Raw genomic sequence first — 26,954 nt, 5'->3', positions numbered from 1 at the left:
GTAAACAGCTATTGTGGAGACACACTCTCAGTTCTGTTGTAGAGCCACTGACCTTTCCTGCCCTCCACAGCCAGGTCTATGTAAAATACCAGAGTAAATCATTTGAGAGAGGTAGCAACCCCTTGCACAATGCCTGGCGCGATTCAGTCCCTCACCGTGAAAGATTGTGACAGGCCGTTACTTAACACTTGAAAAATTCACTGCGGGCTGTTGGTTAAACGGCGAGTCCCTCCCACTGCGTTAAAGGCAGGGGGTAATAATAGCACGATTCAGTAGTTGAGAGACTGCGCACTCCCCTTCCCGCCCTCTCTCTCTCTCTGGCGACTCTGCTGTGAGCTGCAAAGGCCCAGGAGTCATTAGCAGTAGTTTTCTTAATAGGTATTGGGGCCTCAGGGGAGTTTTAAAGCACAGGCCTAATCTCGCAATTTTAACATTTAACCCGGGATGCCAGTTTAGTTGTGAATGTTCTCTTTTCCTAAACAAGTCTTTCTAATCACTCATTATGTTGACGTCATTTACAGAAAAAAAATATACACACACACAGCTTATTTTCAGAGGGTTTAATCTTAGCCCGAATCCAAGCTTCCAATCGGATTGAATCCAGCCACACTGACGATTTGCAACAGCCTCTCACTGGGAGAGAGTTTGCTGATGCCAGTCTGAACCTTGAGTTGGTCAGCAGGAAGGCTTTACTGCCTTATTCCCAACTCGCCCACTCAGCTTCCATCAATGTCAGCACTTCCTGGGATTGAGCAGAACAGCAGGGACATTCCCTCTTCCGGATAATCATGAAGCATGTTGAGGATTTAGGCATCTGTGTGTGTGCGTATACGTTTAAGCTGTATTTGAAAAGCAGTCAAGGTAACTTCCTGTATCCCTGGCCCCCTCTCTATTATATAGCTAATATCTGCTCGTCTCCACACTCCCCTTTAATGAATCAGTGATCATTACTTCAAGTTCAAGTTTGTTGTCATTCAACATGTATGCATACAGCCAAACGAAAAAATGTTCCTCCGGGCCAATGTGCACAGCACAGTACATATGTTCCACACACAATGCATAAAGTGATATCACCACAAATAAATTAGCAAATAAGAAAATAGATTCCAGCATTAGGTGCACTTACGACACAAGTTAAAAAATAAACAGTATAATGCTACTGACACTTCATGTGTGATGAGACCTGGGTAGTGACAGGGAGTTTAATAGTCTCATGGCCTAGGGGAAGAAGCTGTTTCGATCCCTAACCATTCTTGTTCTGATGCTACGGTATCTCCTGACTTAAAACTCAATAATTTTTAACTCTACCAATGCATTGTTTGGAGTCGCAGCAAGCAAAGTTAATGTCTCCTTCCTGCGTATCCCTTATTTCTCCTAGGCTGACGGCGTTTGTACTGAAATCCTTTGCACAGTCCCGTGGGTTTATCTACATTGACCTGAAGGAACTCGCCACGGCCAAAGAATGGATTATACAGCATCAGCAGGAAGATGGCTCATTCCCTGCGGTTGGGCGCATTCTGAACAAGGACATCCAGGTAATTCCATGGGTGGCCTCTCCCACAAGAATATCACCACATTCACCTACACAATGCACCTGGGAGAGGCAGAAGGATAGAGGGAGAGGGTAAGTGTAGATGGGGAAAGTGAAGGGATTGGACTCCTGTTGGCATGCGATTTATAAATGCCTTTGTGTGTTGGTGAACTTCAACCGATTTGTGCATCTTTTTGATAAAATCGTCGACGACAAGCAGGGTGGATGAGTGAATTACATATTTGGATACCAAATGGTGACAGTTCTTACATAAATGTGCACACGTGAATTATGTTTTATCTGTGTTGTGTGACTGTGTGTCAGATAGGATCTACTAATATTAGTGCATTCGGCTAAAACAGTCACCATAGCCCCCAGCTGTGGCTGGTCAGTGATTTCTGTTGGCCAACACTGCGTTACAACAAGGTCCATCTCCCTGTTCAGGTGGATGTTAAAGATCCCACGGCAACTAATCGATGAAGAGCAGGGGAGTCCTTCGGGTGTCTTGGCCGACATTTCTCCCTCCACCAACACAACCAAAGCAGTTTGGCTGGTCAGTGATCAGATTGCTGTTTGTGGGATCTTTCTGTGTGTGATTGCCTGTTTGTACTGTTGACCTCTTCAAGTTCCAGGGCCAAACTTGACATTAGCAATGATTTCCTTATTCTGATATTTATATATATATATATATAGGGTGGAATCCATGGGAAGATCTCATTGACTGCCTATGTTGTTTCTGCACTTCTGGAGACAGGCATCGCCTCTGAGGTATGGTTGAGTTTCTCACACAGCCTTTTTTGTTTGTTATGGTAATTGGTTGAAGTGTGGATGGGATGGGAAGACCCTCAACAGACTTGACCGATGTCCTTAGAAGCAGAACAATCTCGTGAAAGGCTATGCTGGCCTGATCGATGTTGTCCTGCAAAGTTCTGGGCAAAAGGTCCCCAGAGTTACCCAAAGCCAACATGCTCTCCGATGGGCTCCCAGTGTTTTGGGGGGGGGGGGGTACGGTGACTCTCCCCAATACAATGGAATGAACAACAGGTTTAATGAGGAAAATGATAAAACCAGAAAATGTCTTAATATCCACATTACTTGTCTCTACTGTCAAAATCAAAGTCAAGGTAAATTTAGTATAAAAGGACATATATGTCACTATAAACTATAGTCCTGAGATTCATTGTATTACAGGCACTAACAGAACAATAAAGACAAAGTGATCTAAATTAATTACAAATATAAAACACAAAATAATTGATCGCATTAAATTTTCACCCCCTTTAATATGCCACACCAAGTCGCCACTGGTGCAGCCAGTTGGTTTTAAAGTCACATAATTAGTTAAATGGAGATCATCTGTGTGCAGTCAAGGTGTTTCAATTGATCGTAGACCTGTATGTGGAAGGTCCAACTGCTAGTGAGTCAGTATCCTGGCAAAAATTACACCATGAAGACAAAAGAACACTCCAAGCAACTCTGCGATTATTGAAAAGCACAAGTCAGGAGATGGATGCAAGGAAAACTCCAAGTCACTGAATATCCCTTGGAGTACAGTTATCAAGAAATGGAAAGAATATGGCACAGCTGTAAATCTGCCTAGAGCAGGTCATCCTCAAATCTGAGTGACCATACAAGAAGAGGACTATTGAGGGAGGCCACCAAGAGACCCATGACAAATCTGGAGTAGTTGAAAGCTTCAGTGGCTGAGATGGGAGAGACTGCACATATGACTGTTGCCCGGGTGCTTCACCAGTCACAGCTTTATGGGAGAGTGGCAAAGAGAAAGCCACTGTTGAGAAAAAAAACACATGAAATCTCAGCTAGAGTTTGCCAGAAGGCATGTGGGAGACCCTGAAATCAGCTGGAAGAAGGTTCTATGGTCTGATGAAACCAATACAAGAGTCTTTTCTGTTGATCAGTGTCAAAAAAGCCAATTTAAATCCACTGTGATTGTTGTAAAACAATAAAACATGAAAACTTCCTGGGGGGGGGGTGAATACTTTTTATAGGCACTGTAAGGTGAGCGAAATTATCAATGTTGGTTCAGGAGGCTGATGGTAATAAGGTAATTACTGTTCCTGAAGCTGGTGGTGTGGTCATCCAGTGGAACATATTATTTACGTAGCATTTAACATTTCTAATGTGGAGTTTACTAGAGAGATTTGTTTTGGGCAAAGAGGATATATGCACACTGTGACATCAAACACTCCCAGTGAAAGGACAACAGTTTAAACATAGAAGCTTGCTCAACATTGTCCCGTTAAATCCTGTCAAGGCAGGAACACCCTAACATGTTCTGATCCAGATGTTTGATCACATAGTTCTAAACAACTCTGTTCAGTTGTCATTAGGGTAAGTGGAATGAAAGGGTCAATAGGATCTGACAGATGAACACTAATTAGGTAGAGTTAATCCTGTTTCAGTCACTGATTGTAATTTGAAGAGGTTTGCAATGGGGACGGACACAGGTTAACAAGGGCCAGAGGGGATTCCATGGGTTTGTTAAACAGGGAAATGGAGGAAAGTATGAATTCCTTGAATTCCTATTTTCTCAGGCATTTGCTGCTCTCTCTCCCTCTCCACATCAGCTCTCAAGGGGTCAGGAAACAGGAAGCAACTAAAGCTCTTAAATCTGTGTCCTCACCAGCAGGATGCAGGGAGCTGGCAGTAGTCGGAGGAACAGCAAGATTCACCTGCTTGTACAATCCAATCACATGCCTCAAACCAGAGACCAAACTCTGATATAGCCTGTCTTTCCCAAACCTGCCCAACTTTGGAATATTTGTGATTAAATGAGATTGTTGCTTCTACCTGCAAGCAACTGTGGGCTCAGGCTGAGGAACTAGTGCTTGTTCAAAAGACTAGCACAGTTCGAGAGAATGAGAGAGACGACAATGTGTCTAATAAATGGAGAGAGAGAGAGGTGATAGGGGTGGGTGGAGGGGAAGAAAGCACACATCATGTACTTAATAGACAGTAAGATAGCAAGCATGCAGTCAGACCGAGTGAGGAAGCAGAGGACACCAAGTGTCTGATACGGAGAAACAGCTTCACGGCATAGACAGACAGAAAGAGCTTGCTGTTAGTTTATAAGAACGGTAGAGAGAGAGATGTATAGAGATGGTGACCTAATAGATAGACAAAGTTAATTGTGCGTGATAGGCAGAGAGAGGGGGATAGGTAGCTAGATGGGTGAGAAGCCATGTGTACAAAAGAGAGAGATGGGTGAGAGGCAATGTTCCCTCTAATTTTTTTTTAAAAGCTGCGTGGACCAGCCATTGCTCTGAGCAGGTAATTTTTACATGACCTGCAAACTGCGGGGCACTTTAAATGTTTAAATGTTAAGAAAAATCCAGCTACGTGGCAACAAAGGCTATGTGCCCGGGACCATTAGCGTGTGGCCGCGCAGCACGCAGATTAAAGGGAGCAGTGGTGGGAAGTCCTTGCACAAGAGAAAGAGAGATGAGTGGGAAGCCATATACCCAAAAGAGAAGAGAGTACATCTGCCAGCTGACTGAAAGAGTGTGCTGGGTTCCCAACGGGCAGAGGGTGGCAAATAAAAAGCACCATGTACACAATATAATAAAAACATGAGTGTTGTGTGCCTGATTGACAGAGACAAGAGAGAGGGAGGTTGAAAGCATTAAATTTTCTTTGGTCTGGGAGAAGAATGATGTCTATCAGGACAGGAAAATCTGTCCTGAATGAAGATGGTACGTCTTTAGTTGTTGCTTTCTCCTCTATATTTTGTTGTTTTAGGAGGAAAAAGCTGCAGTTGGAAAGGCTAAACATTTCCTGGAAGCAAACATGTATTCAGCGGATGATCCGTACACCACAGCCCTCTCTGCCTATGCACTGACCTTGCTCCGGAGTAAACATGCGTCAGCCGCGCTGAGGAAACTCAACAACATGGCCATTATGCAAGGTGCGTCCAAGCCCGTCCTGCCTGGGTGTATACAACCACGGCAACTTCATTCAGCTCAGCAGCATATCTGGATGAGGTTTTCAGAATCTCTGTCAAATATATTAATTCAAAGTTACCTAAGGAGATACGTGACTGAGAGGTTTGAGATGTGTTTTAAAGGACTGGAGAAAGGGAGAGAAACTAAGAGATTTAATGTGAGAATTCAGGAACATAGAGCCTAGAAAATGATGCCACTGTGGTGAAATGATTAAAAAGGTAATGAAGAGGTAGAATCCGAGAAGCTTAGATGTCGGGGGGGGGGTTGTCGGGCTGAAAGTAGATGGGGAGGGTTGAGGCTGTGGAAGTACTTTAAGGGACAGGCATTGCTTAACGAGGTGTTGGTCAGTCAGCACACAGTGATGGGCGAATGGGACTTGATGCGAGTTTTCACAGAGTTTTGTGTGATTTGAAACTTGTGGAGGGAAGTGCCAGATAGGCCAGGCAGAAGAACTTTGGAATGATGAAGTGTAAAGACAATGAAGGCAAGGAAGCGTGTTCCTACAGCTGGTGAGCTGGGGTGAAGTTGTCAGTTTTGCAGCGGTGGAAGAGGAGCAGGTTTGCATCTGCGATGACACCAGATGTGCTCGCAGTCTGGGTCAGTTCCAGGCAGAGGGATGGAGTTATTGGCAAGGATCCACCTTAAATGATGATGGTGTCCCCTCTTTGTTTATTTATACCTGGATGAAAATTTAAATTAAAATTAGTAAGTTTGCAGATGATGTGAAAATTAACATTAATTTCTCTAACTTCTGGTAATTCCACCCCCTACTCCTTCTGACTTTTCGCATTTCTAATCGTGAGTCCCCTCTTACCTTCTCTCCTCCTCACTTGCCTGTCATTTCCCTCTGGTGCCTGTCTTCCTTTCCTTTCCTTCCATGGTCCACTGTCCTACCTCTTCCACCTATTGCCTCCCGGCTTCAAACTTCATCCCCAGTCCCCACCGACCCACCTTCTCCCTCACCTGGTTTCACCTATCACCTGCCAGCTTGCATTCCTTCCCCTCCCTCCACCTTATCCTGGCTTCTTCCCTCTTCCTCTCCAGTCCTGATGAAGGGTTCAAGATAGGTTCCCAGAACTAGGTTTCGTGGACTGGGACTGCTGTGGGAGATTTCTTTAAATAACAACAATGCAGGTCTTGTGAGTATTATGGATGAGAGTTCTGCAAGTAATTTTGAGCCACGGATATTGGGGAGTATATTGCATACACATCGAAGAAAGAGAAATAAGGGTCAACCCTGTGCAGCTTGTAGTCAGCCCCTGGTTTCCGTTTTCATTTAAAATTTTCATTTTATACATAAAGCTGTGACACTACCAATTTCTGTGTCTATCATTATTTGTAGATTTAGAATAGGACATTAGGGAAGGGTGTATCTGGTTGCTGAAGGAGAAGGAAGTCTTCCCTGTCTATTGGGATTCAGTGATGGTGTTATGGAGAACTGGATAGCCTGAGAATCAGGACCTTCCCCCTTCCCCTGACACCAGCTTGTTCAGGAAAACACTGGACTGGTTCAAATGGCTGAGCAATTGGGAAAGTCTGTAATGTGCATCAAATTGGCCCGGATTTAATCTCAGACCCACTCAAATAAAGGCGCGATACACACAGTTGTTTCCGAAATGAATAACCAGCCAAACACAAGGGTGATTTTGGAATCCCACAGCACAGGAAAGGCCATTCATTCCGATGTACCTGTACTGGTCTCAAACTGTTTTCATATAACCATGTAAATTAGATCACTTAATTTAGATATTGTATTTGATTACTTTGTGAGATCTCTTATGGAATCTGACTCCGACCTTTCAGGAGGTATCTCAGACCGTAACTATCATAAGTAAGGTGTGGGGGTGGGGGAGGAATCTCTCCTTTGTGAATGCATTCATTTTCTCTCTGAATTGCAGATGGTTTCACACACTGGAGTCTGATGGGCACCACAGTCACGGATGAGGATACATTTATGGGTTTCAATGATGGCCTCTCGCAGTCAGGTAAGGCACAACTTCGGGATACTGCCTCAGCCCACTTTTTAAATCTGTAATTGGTGCACAGGTTTTCAGTCATGTCCTCTATTCATGCAAAGGAGGTCCCAATCATCAGTCACAACCAGAGAGGCTCAGACACTGCTCAGGAATGGGGGTGGTGGCAGCAGCCCAAAGGCCGGGAGCAAAAGCTGTATACACCGTAGGAATCGGAACTGAAAATAGAAAGATGCCTGAAATACTGCAGGTCATATCTGTAGGAAGATGTTTCTCTCAGTTTTTTTTCCTCTCCCCAGAGATGGGGCTTGAGCTGCTGAGCATTTTCTGTATTTTTTTATTGAAGAATTGGGAATTGTGCACTAAGAGGTATCTCTCACCGTGGGGCAGGCGGGTGTAGGCTATGAGGATGGAACTTGCACTGAAGTATTCACATTATTGGGAGGAGTAAGGAAAACTGATTTAAGAAATGAGTGAAGCATAAACTATCAGGGTGGTGTGATGGATATGTGTTACTTTACGAGAGAAGGGTTCTCTCTTAAGGTTAAGGCTCCAATGTTGATGGAGGAGGGGTTTGCAATAATTCAGTGATTTTTTTTATCGCTGTATGTAACTCTGCAGTCACTTCACAAGCAGCAGTGCAAGCCAGGAAGCTGATTAAATGACTGTGATTGTTGTGTGAATCTGCCTCTCCTGTCTCCCATTCACAGTTGTGTCAGCAGAGGTGGAGATGACAGCCTATGCCCTCCTCACCTATACCTCCCTCGGAGACGTGGCATCAGCCCTTCCCGTTGTGAAATGGCTCTCACAGCAACGCAACGCACTGGGAGGATTCTCATCCACACAGGTAAACTCACCCATCGCTTGCATTTCACAGGTGAACATACAAACTCGTGTGGGTAAATTTGTATCAGTTTGTAATGGGTAAAAATGCAAAACCATTGGACACTATACATGTAAGCAAACTGCAGACCAGTAATACTGGTAGATATGAAGTAGTCTCTCTATTTGATAAAATTAGATACAGCAGGCATCATATTGAAACCCCTTTCGGAGGAAGAGGCCTGTTTGACCCAGTGCTACATGATGTTTTAGATGCTAAAGGTCAAAGGGCAATTCCATATTTACAATGCATCCACAATGCCTCCTTTGAACTGCACACAACCTTCTCACCTCCTTCTTCGCCCCCACACCACAGACACCCAAATTAATTTTAATCAGCATTGTTTGGTCTTCCCATTAACTGCAATTCATGGCCCTTAGGAACCCATTCTTCAGAGCAGCATTTTAAATTTAACCTACAGTCCATATTCAGATTTGAAGATTGGTGGCTGAAGTTATTTGCTATATGTGCTAACCCCGAAACACCCTAACAATGGGTAAAAATATTAAGCCATTGGACACTATACATGTAAGCAAGCTGCAGGTCAATAACAGGGAAACATGCAACCCCTCATTCTTCCACGGGGAAACTTTCTTAAACTGTTGGACGGTATGCTGGTAAGCGTACAAACAATACACGCATACACACAAAGATTCTGCAGATGCTGTAAATACAGAGCAACACACAGAATGCTGGAGGAGCACAGCAGATCAGGCAGCATCTATGAAGAGGAATAAAAAGTTGACATTTCAGGCTGAGACTCTTCAGCAGGACATGTATAGACACACATTCCTGTGGTAGATGCACACAGGCCCCTCCCTCTCTTGCCTGCTTAGTTTCATTTGGTGGAGTGTGTGAGTTGAATGTGTGGCCCAGAGTTTGTGGAACTATTACTGTTTAATCTCTTTCCAGGATACCTGCGTAGCCCTACAGGCACTGTCGGAGTATGCCATCCTCTCCTATGTTGGAGGGGTCAATCTCACCATCTCACTTGCATCAACCAATCTGGACTTCCAGGAATCCTTCGAGCTCAACAGGGACAACAAGAAGATTCTGCAGACAGCGGCGGTGAGAAGCAGTCAGTCTCCTGTTGTGAAAGCACACGTTTCAATTTCACACTTCTACACGTGAAAGAGTAAAGCGTGTGAGTGTGTAGACTGGCTAAATCTGTGCAAAGGAAGTGGTGTAAATGTACGTGAAGTTGTCTAAGTGGGAAGGGATCATTAGTCAACGAGTTAGAAAGAGAGATCAAGTCCGAGTAGCGAGGAGTTTAATTAAACTGAATTTCTATAAAATACAGTAAGCAAAACTCCTGAGAAAATCTATAGAAAAGGCAGGATTATTGAGAAAATTACATGGAATGAAGGGAGCTCTGCATAAATAATTTGTATAAAATCAGTCCAATCATTCACTGTAGTGATTAACAGGGAAAATTGGTCAATCTTGCCACCAAAATTCTCCTTGGTGTCTCTGTCTATAGCAAACCCTGGAGAGTAGGGCAACTATGTGAGAGTTAGTGGGTCGAGAAAATATTGTCTAATGGTAGGTGGAGATCAAGTGATGAGAATAAAGAACAGTTTGAGTTAAGCTCGAAGTTTAGCAGCCAGAGAGCAGAGCTGGGAGGTGGAAGAGTCCTTGGAAAGGGACGCTAGGTTGTCAGATGCAGTGTTTGACCATCACGTTGCAACTGTGTATGAGGAAAGAAGCAACTAGCCAGAAGAGTGGAGGGAGAATTCTCTGGTACTGAAATGCTGATGGCATTTTGAAGATGTGGCAATTAAGTTGGTGTGGCCAAGTTGTCATGGGGATTCAATCCTAAAGAATATTGTTGCAGTATCTAAAGCACATTGAGAGCGTTGTGCACAAGTATGGTCTCATAACCCAGGGAAAGATACAGAAGTGCAGTGAAGGTTCACTAGAAGAATGAGAGGTGATCTCATTGAAATATACCAAAGGCTAAAGGGGCCTACAAAGCGTGTACAGAATTGTAGTTTCCCCTGGCAGGCGTGTCTACTACCAGGGATCATAGTCTCAAAATAAGGGATCAGCCATATAAGATAGATTGAAAAGAAATTTTTACATGCAGAGTGTAATGTATAAAGCTATTTCTTTTACAGCAATGACCCCCCCCCCCCAGCACTGTGTATTGATCTGATGTCTATGCATGTGCATTGCTTTCTCTCTCTCTCTCTCGTTGCAATGTGAATACACCAGTTAAAGCCATCTCTCACGTGCATGCTTTTATTTAATCGACATGTAGTTGTGCACAGACACAACAAATTGGCGACGAGTAAGAACTTGAATGTCAGAAAATATAAAGAACGGCCCTGACAGTTACAGGACGAAACAGCAAGAGTTAAACAGCACAAGAAAGCCAAAGGATGCATGAATAATTGTGAAAGACACGCTGAATTTAAAGTGAAAATAATGTGGCGATGGTTTCAGTCAGGAAGGTTGATGAATTTGATAGACATAATGAAGGCTGGAAGTTGTATATTGAGAGGGTGGAACTCCATTGTAACGTGAACAACATGGAGGAGCAAAAGAAAACCCCTACGCTTCTTCACTTAACGGGTGCAAGGACATACAGTCTCTTACACAACCTGGTAACCCCTGAAAAGACAGCGAGCAAGATGTTGGATGAAATTGTTACAATTTTACGTAATTGCCTGAGCCCTAAACTGCTGGTAATAGTGGAAAGATTTAGATTTTACAAAAGGAACCAGTCAAAAGATGAAAGCCTTTCTGAACACATTGCAGAATGGCGCAAACTTTCCCAGTAATGTGACTTTAGAGATGGACTTTCTGATGCATTGAGGGACAGGATTGTTTGAGGCATGCATTGTCAAAGCACTCAAATGAAGCTCCTGGCAGAAAGAGAACAGGCATTGACTATTGCAATATTATTAGAGACTACAGCAAAGGATGCAGCAGAACTACAGAAAAGGAGGTTAGAATGTGAAATGACAAAATGTCCCTGAATGGCGCAAAAAGCCAAAGATGTTATCGATGTGGCAAATCCTCCATGATGCAAATGACTGTTGGTTCAAAGAAAGTCTGCAGAAAGTGTCCAGACAAGGTCACAGAGAGAGTGTGCAATGCAGACAAAAAGCACAACCAAGAGACAAGTCTCAAACACAAAACTAAACAAATGAATAAAGTGACTGAATGTAAAACAGAATCAGACAACATAGAGTCTGACAAAGCTAAACTGTCATGCCTAGAACTGCATAGTATAATTGAAGCAGATTACAAAATCATTTGGATCACATTCGATGTGTCTGGTGTAAAACTGGAGCTGGAACAAGGTCAGCTTTGCCCATAATTCCAGAGGCTGACTACAACAGACTGTTTTCTAAGATACCATCGGAGAAGACCTCGGTGATATCAAAGACTTACACAGGCGAGCAAGTGTCTCCCAAAGTCAAACTGAAAGTAAATGTGATGTGTGGAGGCCAAACACAACAGTTAGAGCTTCCTGATTTGAAAAGTGAAGGGCCAGCACTTTTCGGACATGAATGTTTGCGAAAAATCCAACTAGACTGGCACACAATCAAAGGTCTCAGTGTGACATCAACAGACAACAGCAGCCCAAATGATAGCACTAACCAGAGAATGTCACAGCCGCTTGATGCTAATGAGAAGGGAATAGATAAACAGATCAAAGAAGCTGTTTAAGATGCCAAAAAGTTTAAAATGTACCCCCACAGGCACTGTTACACCCGTGGGAGTGGCTGTCTTCATCATGGCAATGAGTACATTTTGACTTTGCTGGGCCATTCATGGATTCGATGTTTCTGAAACCCCTTTCTACTGGGCATCTCTGGAGATGCGGCTTGTTAGCCCCTTGCTAAGAGCCACTGGACCCGGCAGCAAGAAAGCCACCTTTCTCAGACTCCATACGTCTAGGGTGTATAGGACTTTGGTTCCGTCAAATCCCTGAGGTTGGGATGTCTCACCCACCCAAACCCCGGTTTGTGTGAATGCTGTGTGATTTACTACCCCCTGGCAATCACCTATCAGCAAGAAACAACAGATCGTACACTGCACACAATTATAAAGAATTATATTTAAGAGTGTTAACTTAAGCAAAGTTACTGAAGGAAAGAAAGGAAACAAAACAAAAAGGGCCCATTATTCTTAAACAATCAAACGTGCACTTAAGTTGGAGCTCATCTTGAACTTGTCTGTCACTCACGCACTGGACCCTTGGTCTGTGTGAAAGCATGCACCACCTTCCGAATGTCACTCGAAATCCATCTCGAACAAACAGGTCTCCCATGGGAGTATTGGTCCTTCCTCCTTGAATCCATTCATCTGCACAAAGCACCTCGTGCAACAGGGACGGCAGCCTCAGCCATCTTCCCTCCTGTCTTCTCCCAGCTCCTGCCAAGAAAGACCTCGACCCACACCTGTGGTCCTCACGAAACCTTTCCACCAAGCGTCCTCCAGAACCTTCTCTCAATTCCACCATACTGATTGGCTGACATGACATTCCTAATTTGAACAACAAAGCTTCTCATCTCTGCTCAAACCCAAAGAGACTGAAAGCAGAACAGACTGCTCTTACAGAGCTGCTAAAATGAAATACCTACAGCATAGCAGTAAAAATCTTAACCAGGGTGATAGATTTCTGATTGCTGTGGATGCTCATTCGAAGTGGCCAGAGGTTATACCAATGAAGTCAACCACCTCAGCAAAGACTGCCTCTGCTCTGAGGGCTATCTTTGCCAGAAATGGCGTAACAGAAGAGATTGTGACAATGGACCACAATACATGTCAGAAGAATTCCGACTGTTCATGAAGAAAAATGGCATCAGACATTTCTAGCCAGCTCCTCACCACTCAGCAATGAATGAGTTAGCTGAAAGTTTTATTCAGACCTTCAAGAAGTCCATTAAAGCATTGGACGAGGAGAACATTTCTGTACAGCACAGGTGGACAACTTTCTTTTTGTATATCAGAACTCTGTTCATGTGACGACAAATCAAACACCTGCAATGCTGTTGACGAGCAGGAATCTGAGATCTTGCATAGACCTCCTGAAATCAGATCTGCAGAGGGAAGTGCAGAATAAACAGTTCAGTCAGTTGCCAAGTGAAGCAGCAAGGAGCTTCGAGGTTGGACAGGAAGTCCTAGTGTGTGATTACCAAGAAAGCAAGTGGACACCTGGTAGGATAGCTACAAGAACTGGACCACTGATATACACAGTGGCTGTTGGAGATCAGACATGAAGATGTCATGTGGACCAGGTACTGGATGCTCAACTGAAGAACACACCCGAGTCGATTGTGTCCAATAAGACGGATACATTACAGTCACTGGATTTACCTCTCAGTGATGATCATGTCACTGACAGCAACGTGACACTGGAAACCGAGAACATTATCTTAGACAAGGCACATCCCAAACCTGATGCCACGCCACAGGTCCAGAGGCACTATCCTGAAAGAAACAGAGCAACACCCAAAGGATTGAACCTTTAGAACTGTGAAGCTAGTTATGGACTGTTATGTGAATTTGGAATACGGGTTTACGAAAGGGAATTGAATGTTTTGTACATACGTAGTTTTATGTTGCATTAATCTAACGGGGGAGGAAGTGTAATGTTTGGACCTATTTCTTTTAGAGCAATGACCTCCTCCCCCGCCCCCCCAAACACTTCGCATTAGTCTCTCTCTCTCATTGCAATGCGAATGCCGTAGTTAAAGCCATCTCGCGTGTGCGTGCTTTTATTTAATATATACGTAGTTGTGCACAGACACAACACAGAGAATGGTGAATAATTGGAATTCGCAGCCCGAGAAGGCTGCAGAGGCACAGCTCTGAATACATTCAAGACATTGAGACTGGCAGGTTTTTAGATATTAAGGGAATAAAGGAGTATGTGATTAGGCAAGAAGCACTAAGGGAAAATATCACCCACGATCTAACTAAATGACAGAACAGGTACTAGAGGCCAAACGACCTACTCCTGGTTCTGTTTCTTGTGTAGTAAAGTTGGAGAGGGTTTTGAAGATTAGGGTAAAAGATGAAGTCATTCCTCCGAAGAAGAATTTTGTAGACATGGTGAGGAGTAACCAAGGGGCAATGATGTAATGCTGATAGGCTTTGCAACAGTGGTTTTCAGTGAGGTGCTGAGGAAAAGGTCGTCATGAACCAGTGGCAGATATTTTAATGGATTCATAGCAGCAGTGGGGGAAAAAAGGAAAGCCTGATCTTGGGATAAATAGGAATCTGGGAATCTCGTTACACCCAAAATAAATTGTACTGAAACAGGGCAGGGTCAGCCTGAGGACTGTATCTTGCAAGGCTCAGATTTTGTTGAATTCTCTCAACTGCTACAGTAAAACCATTGAAGATGTTCTGATATTTCTCTGTCTACTCCCTGCCTTTCTAGATTCCAAGTGTTCCGACTGGTCTGTTTGTTAGTGCCAAGGGAGAAGGCTGCTGTTTGATGCAGGTAAGGATGAAAAATGGCCCTGTCATTTTTGAGTCCCCTGCTTCCTGTGCCTGAGATCCTGAATGCCAGATAGTAATTGAATCAGTGGAGAAGAAGGTCACGTGCTCCATTATAGATGATACAACACTATAGCACCGTGCAAACCCTTTAGCCCATGATGCTATGCTGACCTGTACAAACCTACTCAACTATCAATCTAACCCTTCCTCCTACACTGCCCGTAACCCTCCATTTTTCTTACCTCCACGTCCCTATCTAAGAGTCCCTTAAATATCTTTGCTGGTATCAGTCTCTACCTCCAGCCCCAGCAGTACTTTCCAGGCACATACCATTCTCTGTGTGTAAAGAAAAGAAGCCAAAAACTGCCTTTGACATCTCCCCTCACCTTAAATGGATGTTCTCAGGTATTGGCATTTGCTGCTGTGGGGAAAAAGGCACTAATTGTCCACTCCATCAATGCCACTCATAATCTTTACACCTCTATCAAGTCGCCCTGTATCCTCCTTTGCTCTAAGGAGAAAATGCCGGCTTGCTCAAATTTTCCTCATAAAACATGTTCTCGTAACATTTAACATAGGGTGCAATTACGGCGCAAGTTTAAAAAGTAAATGGTATAATGCTACTGGCGCTTTAAATGTGATGAGATCTGAGTGATGGCAGGGAGTTCAGTGGTCTCACAGCTTGAAGAAAGAAGCTGTTTCCCATCCTAACAGTCCTTGTTCTAATACTACAGTACCTCCTGCCTGATGGTAAGTGGGCAAGTGTTGCCGACATGACTGACTGTGGTCTTTCTGTCAAGAAGTCCAGGATCTAGTTACAGAGAGGGGTGTTGAGACCCAACGAGGACAATTTACTCACTGGCTTCTGGGGGGATGATCAGCTAAAGTAGATCAACAGCATTCTGGTGTACGAGGCACAATTTTCTCAAAGAACCAGGACAGATTGGAGGGCAGAGACAATGGCATTGTCCGTGGACCAACTTGAGTGAAAGGGTGCAACGTAGCAGGAAGATGGGATTTAATGGAATCCATAACCAGTTGCTCAAAGCACTTCATTTTTGTTGAGGTCAATGCCACTGGACAGTAGTTGTTAAGGCTGGTTACTGTCACCCTGTTGGGCACCAGGTTGATGGTGGCTGCCTTGAAGCCTGCAGGGACAGTGAGAACAGTTTGTTAGAACCTTTGCTAAATGGGTTGCAGTTTCTCAGCATCCAACTAGTTACGTTATCAGGTCCCACAGTTTTATGTGGGTTTCCCCTGGTTAGGGTCTTCCTCATATCAGTTGAGACCAGACGCAGTGTCTGTTCCTCGGTGGGGGTGGGGGTGGTGGGGGGGTGGAGGGGAGAAAGGCTGCCTTCCTCACTGGCACATCATTCTGTGTTTCAAACCATGCATAAAAGACAATCAGCCGATCAGGAAGAGAGACGTCACTGTTGTTAACGTGCAGGATGGACTTGTCGTCAGTTATAGTCTGAATCTCCTGCCATGTGCACCTCATGTCTCTGGTAGTACAGAAATGGCTGCAAGTTCTCTGTGAGTAATCCTGTTTTGCCTTTCTGGTGGCATGGGAAAGCACAGCTCTTGCTGATAAAATCTTATTCCCCGAACTGAAGAAGCATCTCGTTCTCTCAGCAGTCAACCATGGCTTCTGATTTACCCTCACAGAGACGTGGTTAATAACAGGGACATCCTCAATGCACTCCTCTATATAGCCAGTCACAGATCCCGCATATTCATCGATGTTAATGTGATGGTCGTAAGTAGCCGCCTCCCTGAACATGTTCCGGTCTGTGTTTTCAAAACAGTTCTCTAATGCTAAGGTTGCTCCTTCTGGCCAGGTCTTTATCTCCCTCTGAACTGGTTTGACCCGTTCGATCCGCTTCCATTTCGAAAGTTCTCCCAGAATCTACATGTACGGTTCATTTTAGACATCACATTATTGTGATGAGCTTGACGCTCGGCCAGTAACTTGCAGCTGACACCTTGCATGTGAAAAGACTGATGTAATCCTTGCCTTTATTGGCCATGGTCACATCAGCATCCAGGGCTGGTTACTCGGCCAGGAGGTGGGGGTAGAGAATGAAACCACATCTAAGCTCACACTCCACTGACTCTTACTGGAGCAAGTCTGTAAATAGAGAGCAGAGAAAAGGATAGGGTTCAACTGAGGACTCAATATCAGTTGGATTTGCACTCCTGAGTCAGTGACTACAGGACTCAGTCCAGTGGGACACATATCCAGAGAGAAGGTGTCTGTGGGCTTCAGACAATTGTGGGTGTCAATATGTGTGGGACTTAAACCTTACTCTGAACTGAGTCTGACAAACTGTACCCCAGTGAAAGACGGTATCTCTGGAATCTGTGCCCCATTAAGGGTCATTGATGAATGAAATATAAGCTCCAAAATCCTTAAAATCTGACCTAAGAAAATATAGTTTCAAGGAATTGGAGCAAATGTATATTTTGTGGAAGCCCAGTCACGATTAGGGCTTGAGAGTAGCTGGATTGGGACACTCATGTTCCGGGACAGTCAGAAGGAGCGCTGACAAAAGTCTATGCTGACTGTAAATTAGTCTCCATCTTCATAGATCGACGTGAGCTACAACGTGCCGGATCCGGTGGCCAAACCAGCCTTCCAGCTGTCGGTGAACCTGAAGGAACCGAACCGTGAGCGGCACCGGCACCGGCACCTCGCCAGGCCCGCCTCCAGGAGCGACAACCGGTCGAAGAGGTCACGCCAGGAGCGGGCGCTGCATCACGATGACGACCCGGCTTCGGACCAGGATCATCAGGAGTACAAGCTGACCGTGGAGGCCTGTGCCAGGTATACAGCCTTCAGCTTCACTGTGCCTGCCCTCCATTGGAGTCACCCTTCCTGCCCAAGCAGAACTTTCCCCTCTCTAACCAATACTTATTCTTCCCTAGGTGGTTACATTCTGGCTCTTCGAATATGGCAGTCCTGGAGGTCCCTCTGCTGTCAGGCTTCCGAGCAGATGTGGAGAGTCTGGAACAGGTGACGTTTCAGACGCTTCTTTAAAAATCAAGGCTTTATGTTGGATCCCTGGAGTCTCCAAGCCCTTGAAGTTTACGTTTAAAGATGACCCTGTGATTCTATACCAATGGAGAGGGCACACTCAATCTCTCTCACCCACACACACTTCACTATTTGCTTCCCTCAATACATTCACGTTCTCTCCCCACTTCTGAAGTTCTCTCTGCTCCTCGGCCGCCTCCTCGCCCCTCTCTCCACCTTCTGCCACTTGCCCCATTCCGTCTCTCTCCCCTCTGTCAGATTTAATTGAAACCATTTCTCTCTAACTTCCTGCTGATGGTGTGGACCTGGGTAGCCGCAGTGGTGCGCTTGGGGATTGCCTATGGGATATGGGACAGAAACTGTGCAAAAGGGGGAGGAGTGGGATTGGTTTGGGCTGTGAGCCAGAGTCTGACTGCAGTGTGAGGCTCTGTCCTTGTTTGGGGTCCCCATGGGGGTGGGGATGGGGGGGGGGGTTGATCTTGGTGCCTCTGTAATTGGAGTTTGCCGCTGTTTATTGGGAGTGATCCTTGCAACATCTGGAGTTCATTTTGGTGGAGACTCGGTCTTGGAATGAATCTGTTTGGTGCTGTGAGCATCTCACATCTTAGGTTCCACCCGCTGGGGACAGAGGGTCCCCTAACCCCTGAGAACCAGGCCATGAGCTGGTCTGCACTGTGACTTTCAGTCTTCCGGAGCTGCGCTCCCTCTAGTTCCAGTGGCCCTGAAACGCTCCTCATAATAGTTTCCCTGGGAGATGACAGTTTTAATGAATTGCATATTTAAAGGTTTATCCTCAATTGCCCTCTGACCCTCCCCCCTCCTCCACCTCCCACGCAATAAAGTTCCTCTTAAAATAACGAGATTCTGAAGCTGCGGCGCTCTCTGCTTTCATCTCCGGTCCAGGCAGAATTGTCGGACTTCCTGGGATTGGGAAAGGACGGTGTTAAAATTAGTCCCGGCTCTTTTGCTTCCAGTCAAGGGAGTTGGGTCAGGATTCCCACTTGGGGATATGTGCTCAGTGGTTCCACTACCTGGAGAGTGTGGCAGCCTCCTGGAATAAAGGGCTCAGCTTCGTTCTGGTCCCCCGCAGTGTGTGCACTCGGACTCCAGCAACCTTGAGCCACGAGACCTTGAACCTTTCTGCAGCTGCGGCTGCCCAAAAATTTATTGCTCCCCGCAGACTCCCACATGCTGCAGATATATATTACACTGCTATCTAACGTGTTTTATATAATTAGTTAAAATGTATATATTTTAACCAAAAAAAAGCTTTCTATTTTGTGTTAAGGACTTACATGATCTCGTTTCAGCTAGATACAATTAACGTTTACCTGTAATTCACTCTTCCTGCTGCCCTAATGCAGCAACACCACTTGGCAACTTTTCTCCTGAGATGTATGTATTCTCACAGCTAACAACTTTGCAACAACTTCCTCTAGGCCCTGCCCTTTGTCCGCAGTGACTTTCTGGCCCTGTCCTTTGTCCCCATTGTGCTGTTGGTGTTAGAATTTCCTTTTGCACTTTCCTAAGTTAACAGAAATGGCTGCGAGTTGGGGGGTAAGGAGTAAAGATTTGGACGCTTCCGGTTTACGGTGAGCAGTACGATGGATTGCATCCAGAGGTGGAAGAGCAACGATCCACCTCTGAGTACAACAAGAATGGCATTCCAGGAGCTGGGAGAGTTACTTGGATTTTAGTGGTTTCAGTGGAAGTGTGGAAATGTGCTCCAAAGCTCATTCTGGGGTTAAATTTGACATCAGGGTTGTGAGCAGTTTGGTTACATTTCAGACATTTGCAGGAGAGGAATGGTGTCGGTGACCAAGGAACGGAATTTGTGGTGGGGATGCAGGCAGTGACTGTAGTCTTCCCACCGTTTAGTTGAAGGAGACCCACTTTTCAGTTCTGGATGTCAGGTAATCCACGAGGTTGAGGAAAGGGCAGAAGGTTGCAGTGTTTCAGCTGCATTCTGGTGAGTCTTGGGCGCGGATGGCTGTGAGACAACCCTGCGCCAGGAACCTCTGACAGCCATTGGCACTGGTCGAAGGTCAGAGTTCATGCACACTGTGTGACCTGGGACTTGTTCGGTGTCACCACGGCACACAGGAGTTGGGGGGGGAGCAGCTGTGGGCTCAGGTACTCTCAGCAGGACTGGAATTCTATTTATTTGTAAAGCAAAAATTATGGAGCCCCAGAGACCCAAAAAGTCACGGAAACCAGAAGATTTATCCAGTGATTTAAAAACCCTAAATAGCAAGGGAAAGATCATTGACCAAGTACATTTACAAGTGTTTGAGTATAAGTGGGACTGAGACCTTTAAGCAAAATTTGTTTTAGGAAAATAAAATCTTGTATTATCTTTGCTCTGCATTGTCTTTTGCGTATTTGAGTTGAGGCACTGGGCTGCATCTATTGTCTGTGCTCAGAGAGTCCTCCTCAGGAGGGATCTTTGACAGGACGTCCAGCTATTGGTGTTATCAGTATCATCTGTGTAACGTTTCTGTGAAGAGAGTGAGTATGTGTGTATACATGTCATTCCAAGAGTGCCCACGTACACACAGGTGTGTGTCCATTTCTGTGCGTGCGCACACACATATCCTTGTGCAAGCGCACAGACGTGTGTATGCATGTCTCTGTGCGCACGTGTCTGTATCTGTGTGTATGTTCTTTTGGGGGGGGGAGAGAGAGGTGTCAGGATCTGGCTGAGTGATGCAGTCTGTGGCTCCCCAGCCTGCAGATCCTCAATGAAGGGTGGGCAGAGTGTGAATTGCTTGGCACACGCGGCAGAAGAGAAATCATGCAGTAGGTGTGTGAGCAATAAAAGAAACTTCAAAGGAGCCAGAGCTGTGGGGTCAGCAGAAGAGGGCCAAAGGTTAAACGTGACACAGATTCGCTGCGTTACTTCTGAGTCATTAACCGGCAACCTCCCAAAGACTCAAACAAGGATGTCCAGGGGGCAGCCAAAGGTCACCTTGAGGGGCATTCCATTTAAATAAACGCTGTTGTAAGAACATGCAAGGGCTTCTGTCGTGGCAATGTAATCACAATGTTTTGTTTCTTTGCTCCATCTGCTCATTGCCTCTCAACATCTGAGTCTGTCACTCCTGCAGATACCCAGAGCAGACAATACAAATACGGGCCATTCGGCCCATACTGTTGTTGCACTCTTCACTGCACCCGAACTCCATGTCCTCTCCTTGTATCCATTGACCCCTTCACTGCACCTCTCCTCTTCACCCCACAAATTTCAACACCACCCTCCTCCCTCAGCATGCCCATCACCCCTGTGTGACACAACTTCCCAAGTATCCTCAGAGAGCTGAGCGCATTCCTGAAACTTCCCCAAACTGACACTTTGCATGGGGAATGAAGGGCATGTTGTTGGAGGGGTGGGTTACAGGGTTGGGGAGGAGGGTTGTGATAGCAGCAGGAGAGAGGTGACAGGACAGTGGCAGAGAGGGGGAAGAGAGGAAGGGAGGCAATGTTGGGAAGCAGAAAGAGAGAGAGATGGAGGAGGTAGGGGCAGATGTGAAGGGATGGAAGGCACCAGCAGTTTGCTGCCTGAACCTACCTCGGTGCCAGCGGCCAGCCTGAGGAGACTGCCTAAGCAGTGGGCAGGACCTGGAGTTGGGACTTCCATCAGGCCAGCCCGTAAAACTCAGCTCTCACCGGGGAGCACAATTCTCCCTGGCGCCAGAGTGCAAAAGAACGTCGTAAACCGTCTGTCTGCGGCCAGTTACTGCCCTTCCATCTATGAAATATTAACAACAGCCTTCAGGCCCCGTAAAACCCAACACTAAATTAAGTGTGGCTCTTTACTGGCCTCGGCTGGAAGCTGAGGCTGCTCGCGCTTATCATGGTCTTGAATAGATGCAGCTTTCACTGCAGTTTGCTCTTTTATGAAACGTCCCCAGAGAGAGGCAAAACCTCTCGTGATAGAACTGTTATGTGGCACAATGTGAGAAGCTGCGATCAGCTCCAACAAACTTCCCCTTTGTTACTCTGTGCGTCAGCCTGTGAGACCCACACTGCCCTTGCCTCAGAGCCGATGAGCTCGTCCCACCATCTCTCAAGTGTGTGTGTGTATCTGCTTCAGCCTTCAGATACCATGTGTATCTGTGCAGATGTGGGTCAGTGCAGATGTGCATCTCTCTATATGTATCTTTCTGCTTCTATATCTCTGTATATACGTGTTTCTGTGTGTGCATTGTGTATTTCTGTGTATGTATGTAACTTTATATCGGCTAGTGGAGCCTCGTGATTTTAGTATCACAGTGGGGGTCTTGGGAAAGAACCCCCTGATATTAAGACAAAGGTCTTTCACAAGATTGGGGAGTTGGGGGAGGGTTCATTTTAATAACTTTCTTTTAATATATTAAACATTTTTGGCAGACTGACTTTCCGGGGTGGAGCGTAGGCCTCCCATTCACAGGGACTGCCTGGATCGCAGCCCATTTATCTGTTAGATCAACCATCTCTTAACACTGGGATTAGGTTAACTCATTAATCCCTGCAAAAGGCTTTCATTGGCGAATGCAGACAGGCAACTGCAGTCAAAAGTCCCAGATTCAGCCCTCTGGCTTCTCAACGTGAGCCATCTGAGGCTAAAACTTCGGGGGGACAAAAACACCATATAGGCACCTCCTGGGATTTCATGATGACCTCTAGTATCCTCACTTGAGGGAAGTGTCAGGACATTGCAGATGGATGCAGCGGTTTGCAGAGTGGTTCCAGAAATGAGCGATTTTAGGAGGGATTGGAATTGTTCTTGGAAAGTTGAGAAAGAATTGATCAAAGTAAAACTAAACCATTTAGAGTGACTGGTAACTACCGATTAAAAATAAACTCAAATGACACCAGGATTAGCATCACACAGTGAATTGTTGTAATCTGGAATGCTCCACATAAGGGAGGTGAAAGCGGGAATTTTCAGCAAGGAACTGTGTATATTCTTGAAAAAGACAGATTTCCAGAGGTATGGAGAAAGAGCAGGGAAGTGGGGGGGTGGGGGGAAGAAGACGAGAGCTTGTTCATAGAACAGGTATAGACACAATGGGATGAACAACCTCCTTCCAGTCATTCTATGATTCAAATGGAGAGAGGAGCCACTTGTCAGTTGGCAGCCTTTATCTATTTGTTTGTGTTTTATTTCGAGATACAGTGCAGAACAGGTCCTTCTGGGCCAAAGAGGCCGCAACCCACCCATCTAGCCCCAGCCTAATCACAGGACAGTTTGCCACAGCCAATTAGCCTGCTAGCCAGGTGGGCTAATTGGCCATTACGAATTGTCCTGTGGGAGTACGGACAATTTGGGTTGTGGGAGGAGCCTGGGGCACCCTAATGGTTACAGGGAGAACGCACAAACTCCTTACAGACGACACCGGAATAGAACTCCAATCTCCGACGCCATGAGCTGTTGTGGCACCCTGGAGAAAACCCTGTTTCACCAGACTCAAAGGAAACACTAGCTATCAGAATACCCGTATACAAAGCATAGCCGTGCCTTGTTGAACTGAGTGCTGCTTTTATACATATCTAAGCAGATAAAGTTTATATTGCACTTACTGCTAACGGTCTCAACCTCTCTGGTCTCATTTTAATTAGGAATTGTCTATATACCCAAGTCACACTGTAGTTACACCCAGTGAATAGTGAACGACTGTGGAAGGCCAAGGTAAACAATAAGTGGCTGATGCTGTAAAGGAAAATTAGTGCCAGCCCACTCATTTGGAGACAAGGCCCAAGCTCCCAGGGCCCAACCTGTTAGTTTGATAGTTATTTTACTCAATTAGGATCCCAAAATATAGTGAAAATTAACAATGAACCTAAATTGGGTTTATTCTGCATGTTTGAAAGTAACACACTCAACCCAACATTTTTCCTCCCCACAGCTGCTCCTGGGCAAACAGATTGAACTTAAACGATATGAAATGGATGGAAGAAAAATTCTGTTTTATTTTGATGAGGTAAGAGAGAAACTAAAGATGCAGTGAAATAATAAGAAATTATTTTTGATGGACTCTTTCAGTTATGAGGAGGGACTGGATATACTGGGTTTGTTTTACTTGGAGCAGGGCAGGCTGAGGGGGACCTGATAGAATTATACAAAATTATGAGAGGCACAGATAGGGTACATTTTTTAAAAAAAAACTTTTCCCATGGCAGAGGTATCTTGAGACCAACAGGCATAGGTCTAAAGTGGCAAGTAAGAGGGTGGTTACAATCTGAAGTTCCCTCTGACATGTCGGTCCATGGCCTCTTGTGCCATGATGGAGCCACCCTCAAGGTGGAGGAGCAACACCTTGTATTCCATCTGGGTAGCCTCCAACCTGGATGGCATGAATATCGATTCCCCCCCTCCCACCTTTCTCTATTTCCCCACTCTGACCTTTTACCTCTTCTCACCTGCCGATTCCTTCCCCGGGTCCCCTCCTCCTTCCATTTCTCCTTTGGCCCACTTCCTTCTCCAATCAGATTCCTTCTTCTCCAGCCCTTGACCTTTCCCACCCACCTGGCTTCACCTATCACTTTCCAGCCAGCCTCCTTCCCCTCCCCTCCATCTTTTTATTCCGGCATCTTCCCCTTTCTTCTCAGTCCTAAAGAAGGGTCTTGGCCAGAAATGTCGACTATCTATTCATTTCCATAGATGCTGCCTGACCTGCTAAGTTCCTCCAGCATTTTGTGTGTGTTGCTTTGGATTCCCAGCATCTGCAGAATTTCTTGTGTTTATGATTCATGACCTAGGAAGGTTGTGGCGGTAGGGATTCCAACAACATTTAAGCATTCAAATACCGCAGCAACCAAGTGTATGAGACCAAGTGCTGACATATGGGATTCTTGCAGATAGGTACTTGATTGACAACATAGCCATGATGGGCCGAAGAGCTTGTTTCTGTGTTGTGTGACTCTAACATCGCATCAGCCAATGCAGTGGAGGTAGAACATGTCATGTGACTCATAGCAACAACCTATTGTTCTGTAAGCAGATTCAATTTGTTCAAAAAAAGGAGATTCTATCTGCAAAGGAAACGGAAATTACACGAACTCCTCCCAGTAAAAGCAAGCTACTTTCCTCAGAAGTCTCAGCTGAGTGCAAGATAGCTGTGTTTAAATTGATCTCAGTTAGTTACCAAACTTAACTGTCAGGGGAATTAGAAATGATCTCTACTTTATCTAGACTTAGAACCTGAGTAAGTATACCCTATAAGTGCCTGTACAGAGTTAGGTGATCTCATTAGGAGACCAGATGGCAATCATTGATTCCGTCCGCTTTTGGCAGTATTGTTCCCCACACAATCATTCTGATAAACTTGTGTAGATGCTTTCTTCCTAGATCTCTTTTAATCCTTTTTCATTCAGTATCAACTGCCTTAGGTGCAGAGCCATAGATACAGAAATGTTCTGGAGCGTTCTGTCCTGATTCTCTTTAATCTCACAATCTCACATTGATCAACAGCCTTGATCACTAAGTGGATCCAACACAAATCTCCCTGGGCTCTCATAACAAGTAGAACAATGGCGAGTCCATCTAGCCCATTCTGTTTGCTCTGTTTCCATAAGATTATGACTATTGCCACTTTCCTGTACTTTTCTTGGTTCTCTTAATATACACAAATCTATCTATCTCTGTCTTGAATATATAAAATGACTGCCTCCACCGCTCTCTTGGTAGAGAATTCCAAAGATCAACTACTGTCACGCTGAAGAAATTTCACCCTATATCTATCCTTATTTTCTGACCCCTTATTTTGAAGTGAGGGGGGAGCCAATAGTTGCAGGAGATGTGGAGAAGGCTGGGGAGGAAGACGGAGGGAAAAATACCTTCCTTAAATGTGCATCTGTGGGGAGCATGCTCATCTTTGAACAGAAAATTGTGAGTTCAAGTTGAAGTCCAGAGTTCTGCGTGTCTAATCAGGCTGATACTCCGAGGGAGGTTTCCATTGTTAGAATCGGGTTTAATATCACCTGTATGTTGTGAAATTCGTTGTTTTGCGGCAGCAGTAGAGAGCAAGACATACAAATATTATAAATTACCATAAATATATATAAAAAATGTAAGTTAAGTAGTGCAGAAAGAAAGAAAAAGTAGTGAGGTAGTGATCATGTGTTGGCTCAATGTCCGTTCAGAAATTTGATGGCGGGTGGGAAGAAGCTGTTCTTAAAACGCTGAGTGTGTGTCTTCATACTAGATGGATAACATCTGTTGAATGGGTTGCTAATCCAAGACCCTGGTCACTCCTTTGGGTCTCATGGCCACTAGAGCACGATAGTGCCCTGGGTCAATACTTGCAAAGTCATCAACATAATCTCATTGCTATTTTCAGAATCTTACTGAGCACAATTTGCTGAATTTCTTGCTTTATAACAATGACTCCACTTCCGAGGTACTTCCTGTCTGCAGAAGAACTGCGAAATGGGCTGGACCAGTCTGAGTCTTTTAAATATTAACTGAGTGAGATATAGATTTCCTGAATGCCTGCTTCCCTCTTGCCATTGCTCAGATTCCCAGCCAGTGCATGACCTGTGTCAAGTTCTACGCATACCGGGAGTACATCATTGGTAAAACTGCTCCAGTCCCAGTCAAGGTGTATGACTACTACGAACCTGGTAAGTGTGAACAGAAGGGGTCCTTTGGTGAAGGTTCATTTCTCAGACACACCTAGGACCAGAAGCACCCGGAAGCAATAGCAGGGATAATTAAGAATTAATTATTGTCTATAAAAACTCATAAAAATGCAGCTGCAGAAAGTACGAACTAAGGTTTAAAAGAAGGTCTGGAAGTACTCGACCATAAAAAAGAGAAACATAATTAACATTTTAGGTCCTGATGAAGGATCTCAGCCTGAAACGTGGACTCTTTATTTCTTTTCATAGATACTGCCTGACTTGCTGAGTTCCTCCAGCGTTTTGTATGTGTTGCTCTAACATTTCAGATTAAAGACCTTTCATCAGACAAGAAATAATTGGAATTAAACAATGTTTTAAGTTGCAGAGGAGAAGGAGAGATGGAGAGATTGATATTCTATTGGAGACTAAGAAAGACTATACAATGTAGATGGTATTACCAGTAAATCTTCTTGTTTTGTTGTGTTCAAGGATCAGAGATTATCCA

The 26,954-nt window shown here is 44.9% G+C and overlaps 1 protein-coding gene across 1 annotated transcript in view; it reads left to right on the top strand.

Moving 5' to 3' along the window:
- cpamd8 (C3 and PZP like alpha-2-macroglobulin domain containing 8) overlaps positions 1 to 26,954 on the top strand; it is a 108,392-nt gene that overhangs the window by 59,315 nt on the left and 22,123 nt on the right. The window contains exons 28-38 of the mRNA XM_063032606.1: positions 1,379 to 1,535; positions 2,225 to 2,299; positions 5,291 to 5,456; positions 7,392 to 7,478; positions 8,177 to 8,313; positions 9,262 to 9,417; positions 14,750 to 14,812; positions 17,400 to 17,635; positions 17,737 to 17,824; positions 23,734 to 23,808; positions 26,344 to 26,449. Coding sequence (XP_062888676.1) covers positions 1,379 to 1,535; positions 2,225 to 2,299; positions 5,291 to 5,456; positions 7,392 to 7,478; positions 8,177 to 8,313; positions 9,262 to 9,417; positions 14,750 to 14,812; positions 17,400 to 17,635; positions 17,737 to 17,824; positions 23,734 to 23,808; positions 26,344 to 26,449 — 1,346 coding nt within the window. The remainder of the gene's footprint in view (positions 1 to 1,378; positions 1,536 to 2,224; positions 2,300 to 5,290; positions 5,457 to 7,391; positions 7,479 to 8,176; positions 8,314 to 9,261; positions 9,418 to 14,749; positions 14,813 to 17,399; positions 17,636 to 17,736; positions 17,825 to 23,733; positions 23,809 to 26,343; positions 26,450 to 26,954) is intronic.

The sequence above is a fragment of the Mobula hypostoma genome, chromosome 24, assembly GCF_963921235.1.
Source record: "Mobula hypostoma chromosome 24, sMobHyp1.1, whole genome shotgun sequence".
NCBI lineage: Eukaryota > Metazoa > Chordata > Chondrichthyes > Myliobatiformes > Myliobatidae > Mobula > Mobula hypostoma.
Note: the sequence above shows the minus strand (reverse complement) of the source record. Positions and strands in the feature narration are given on the sequence as shown.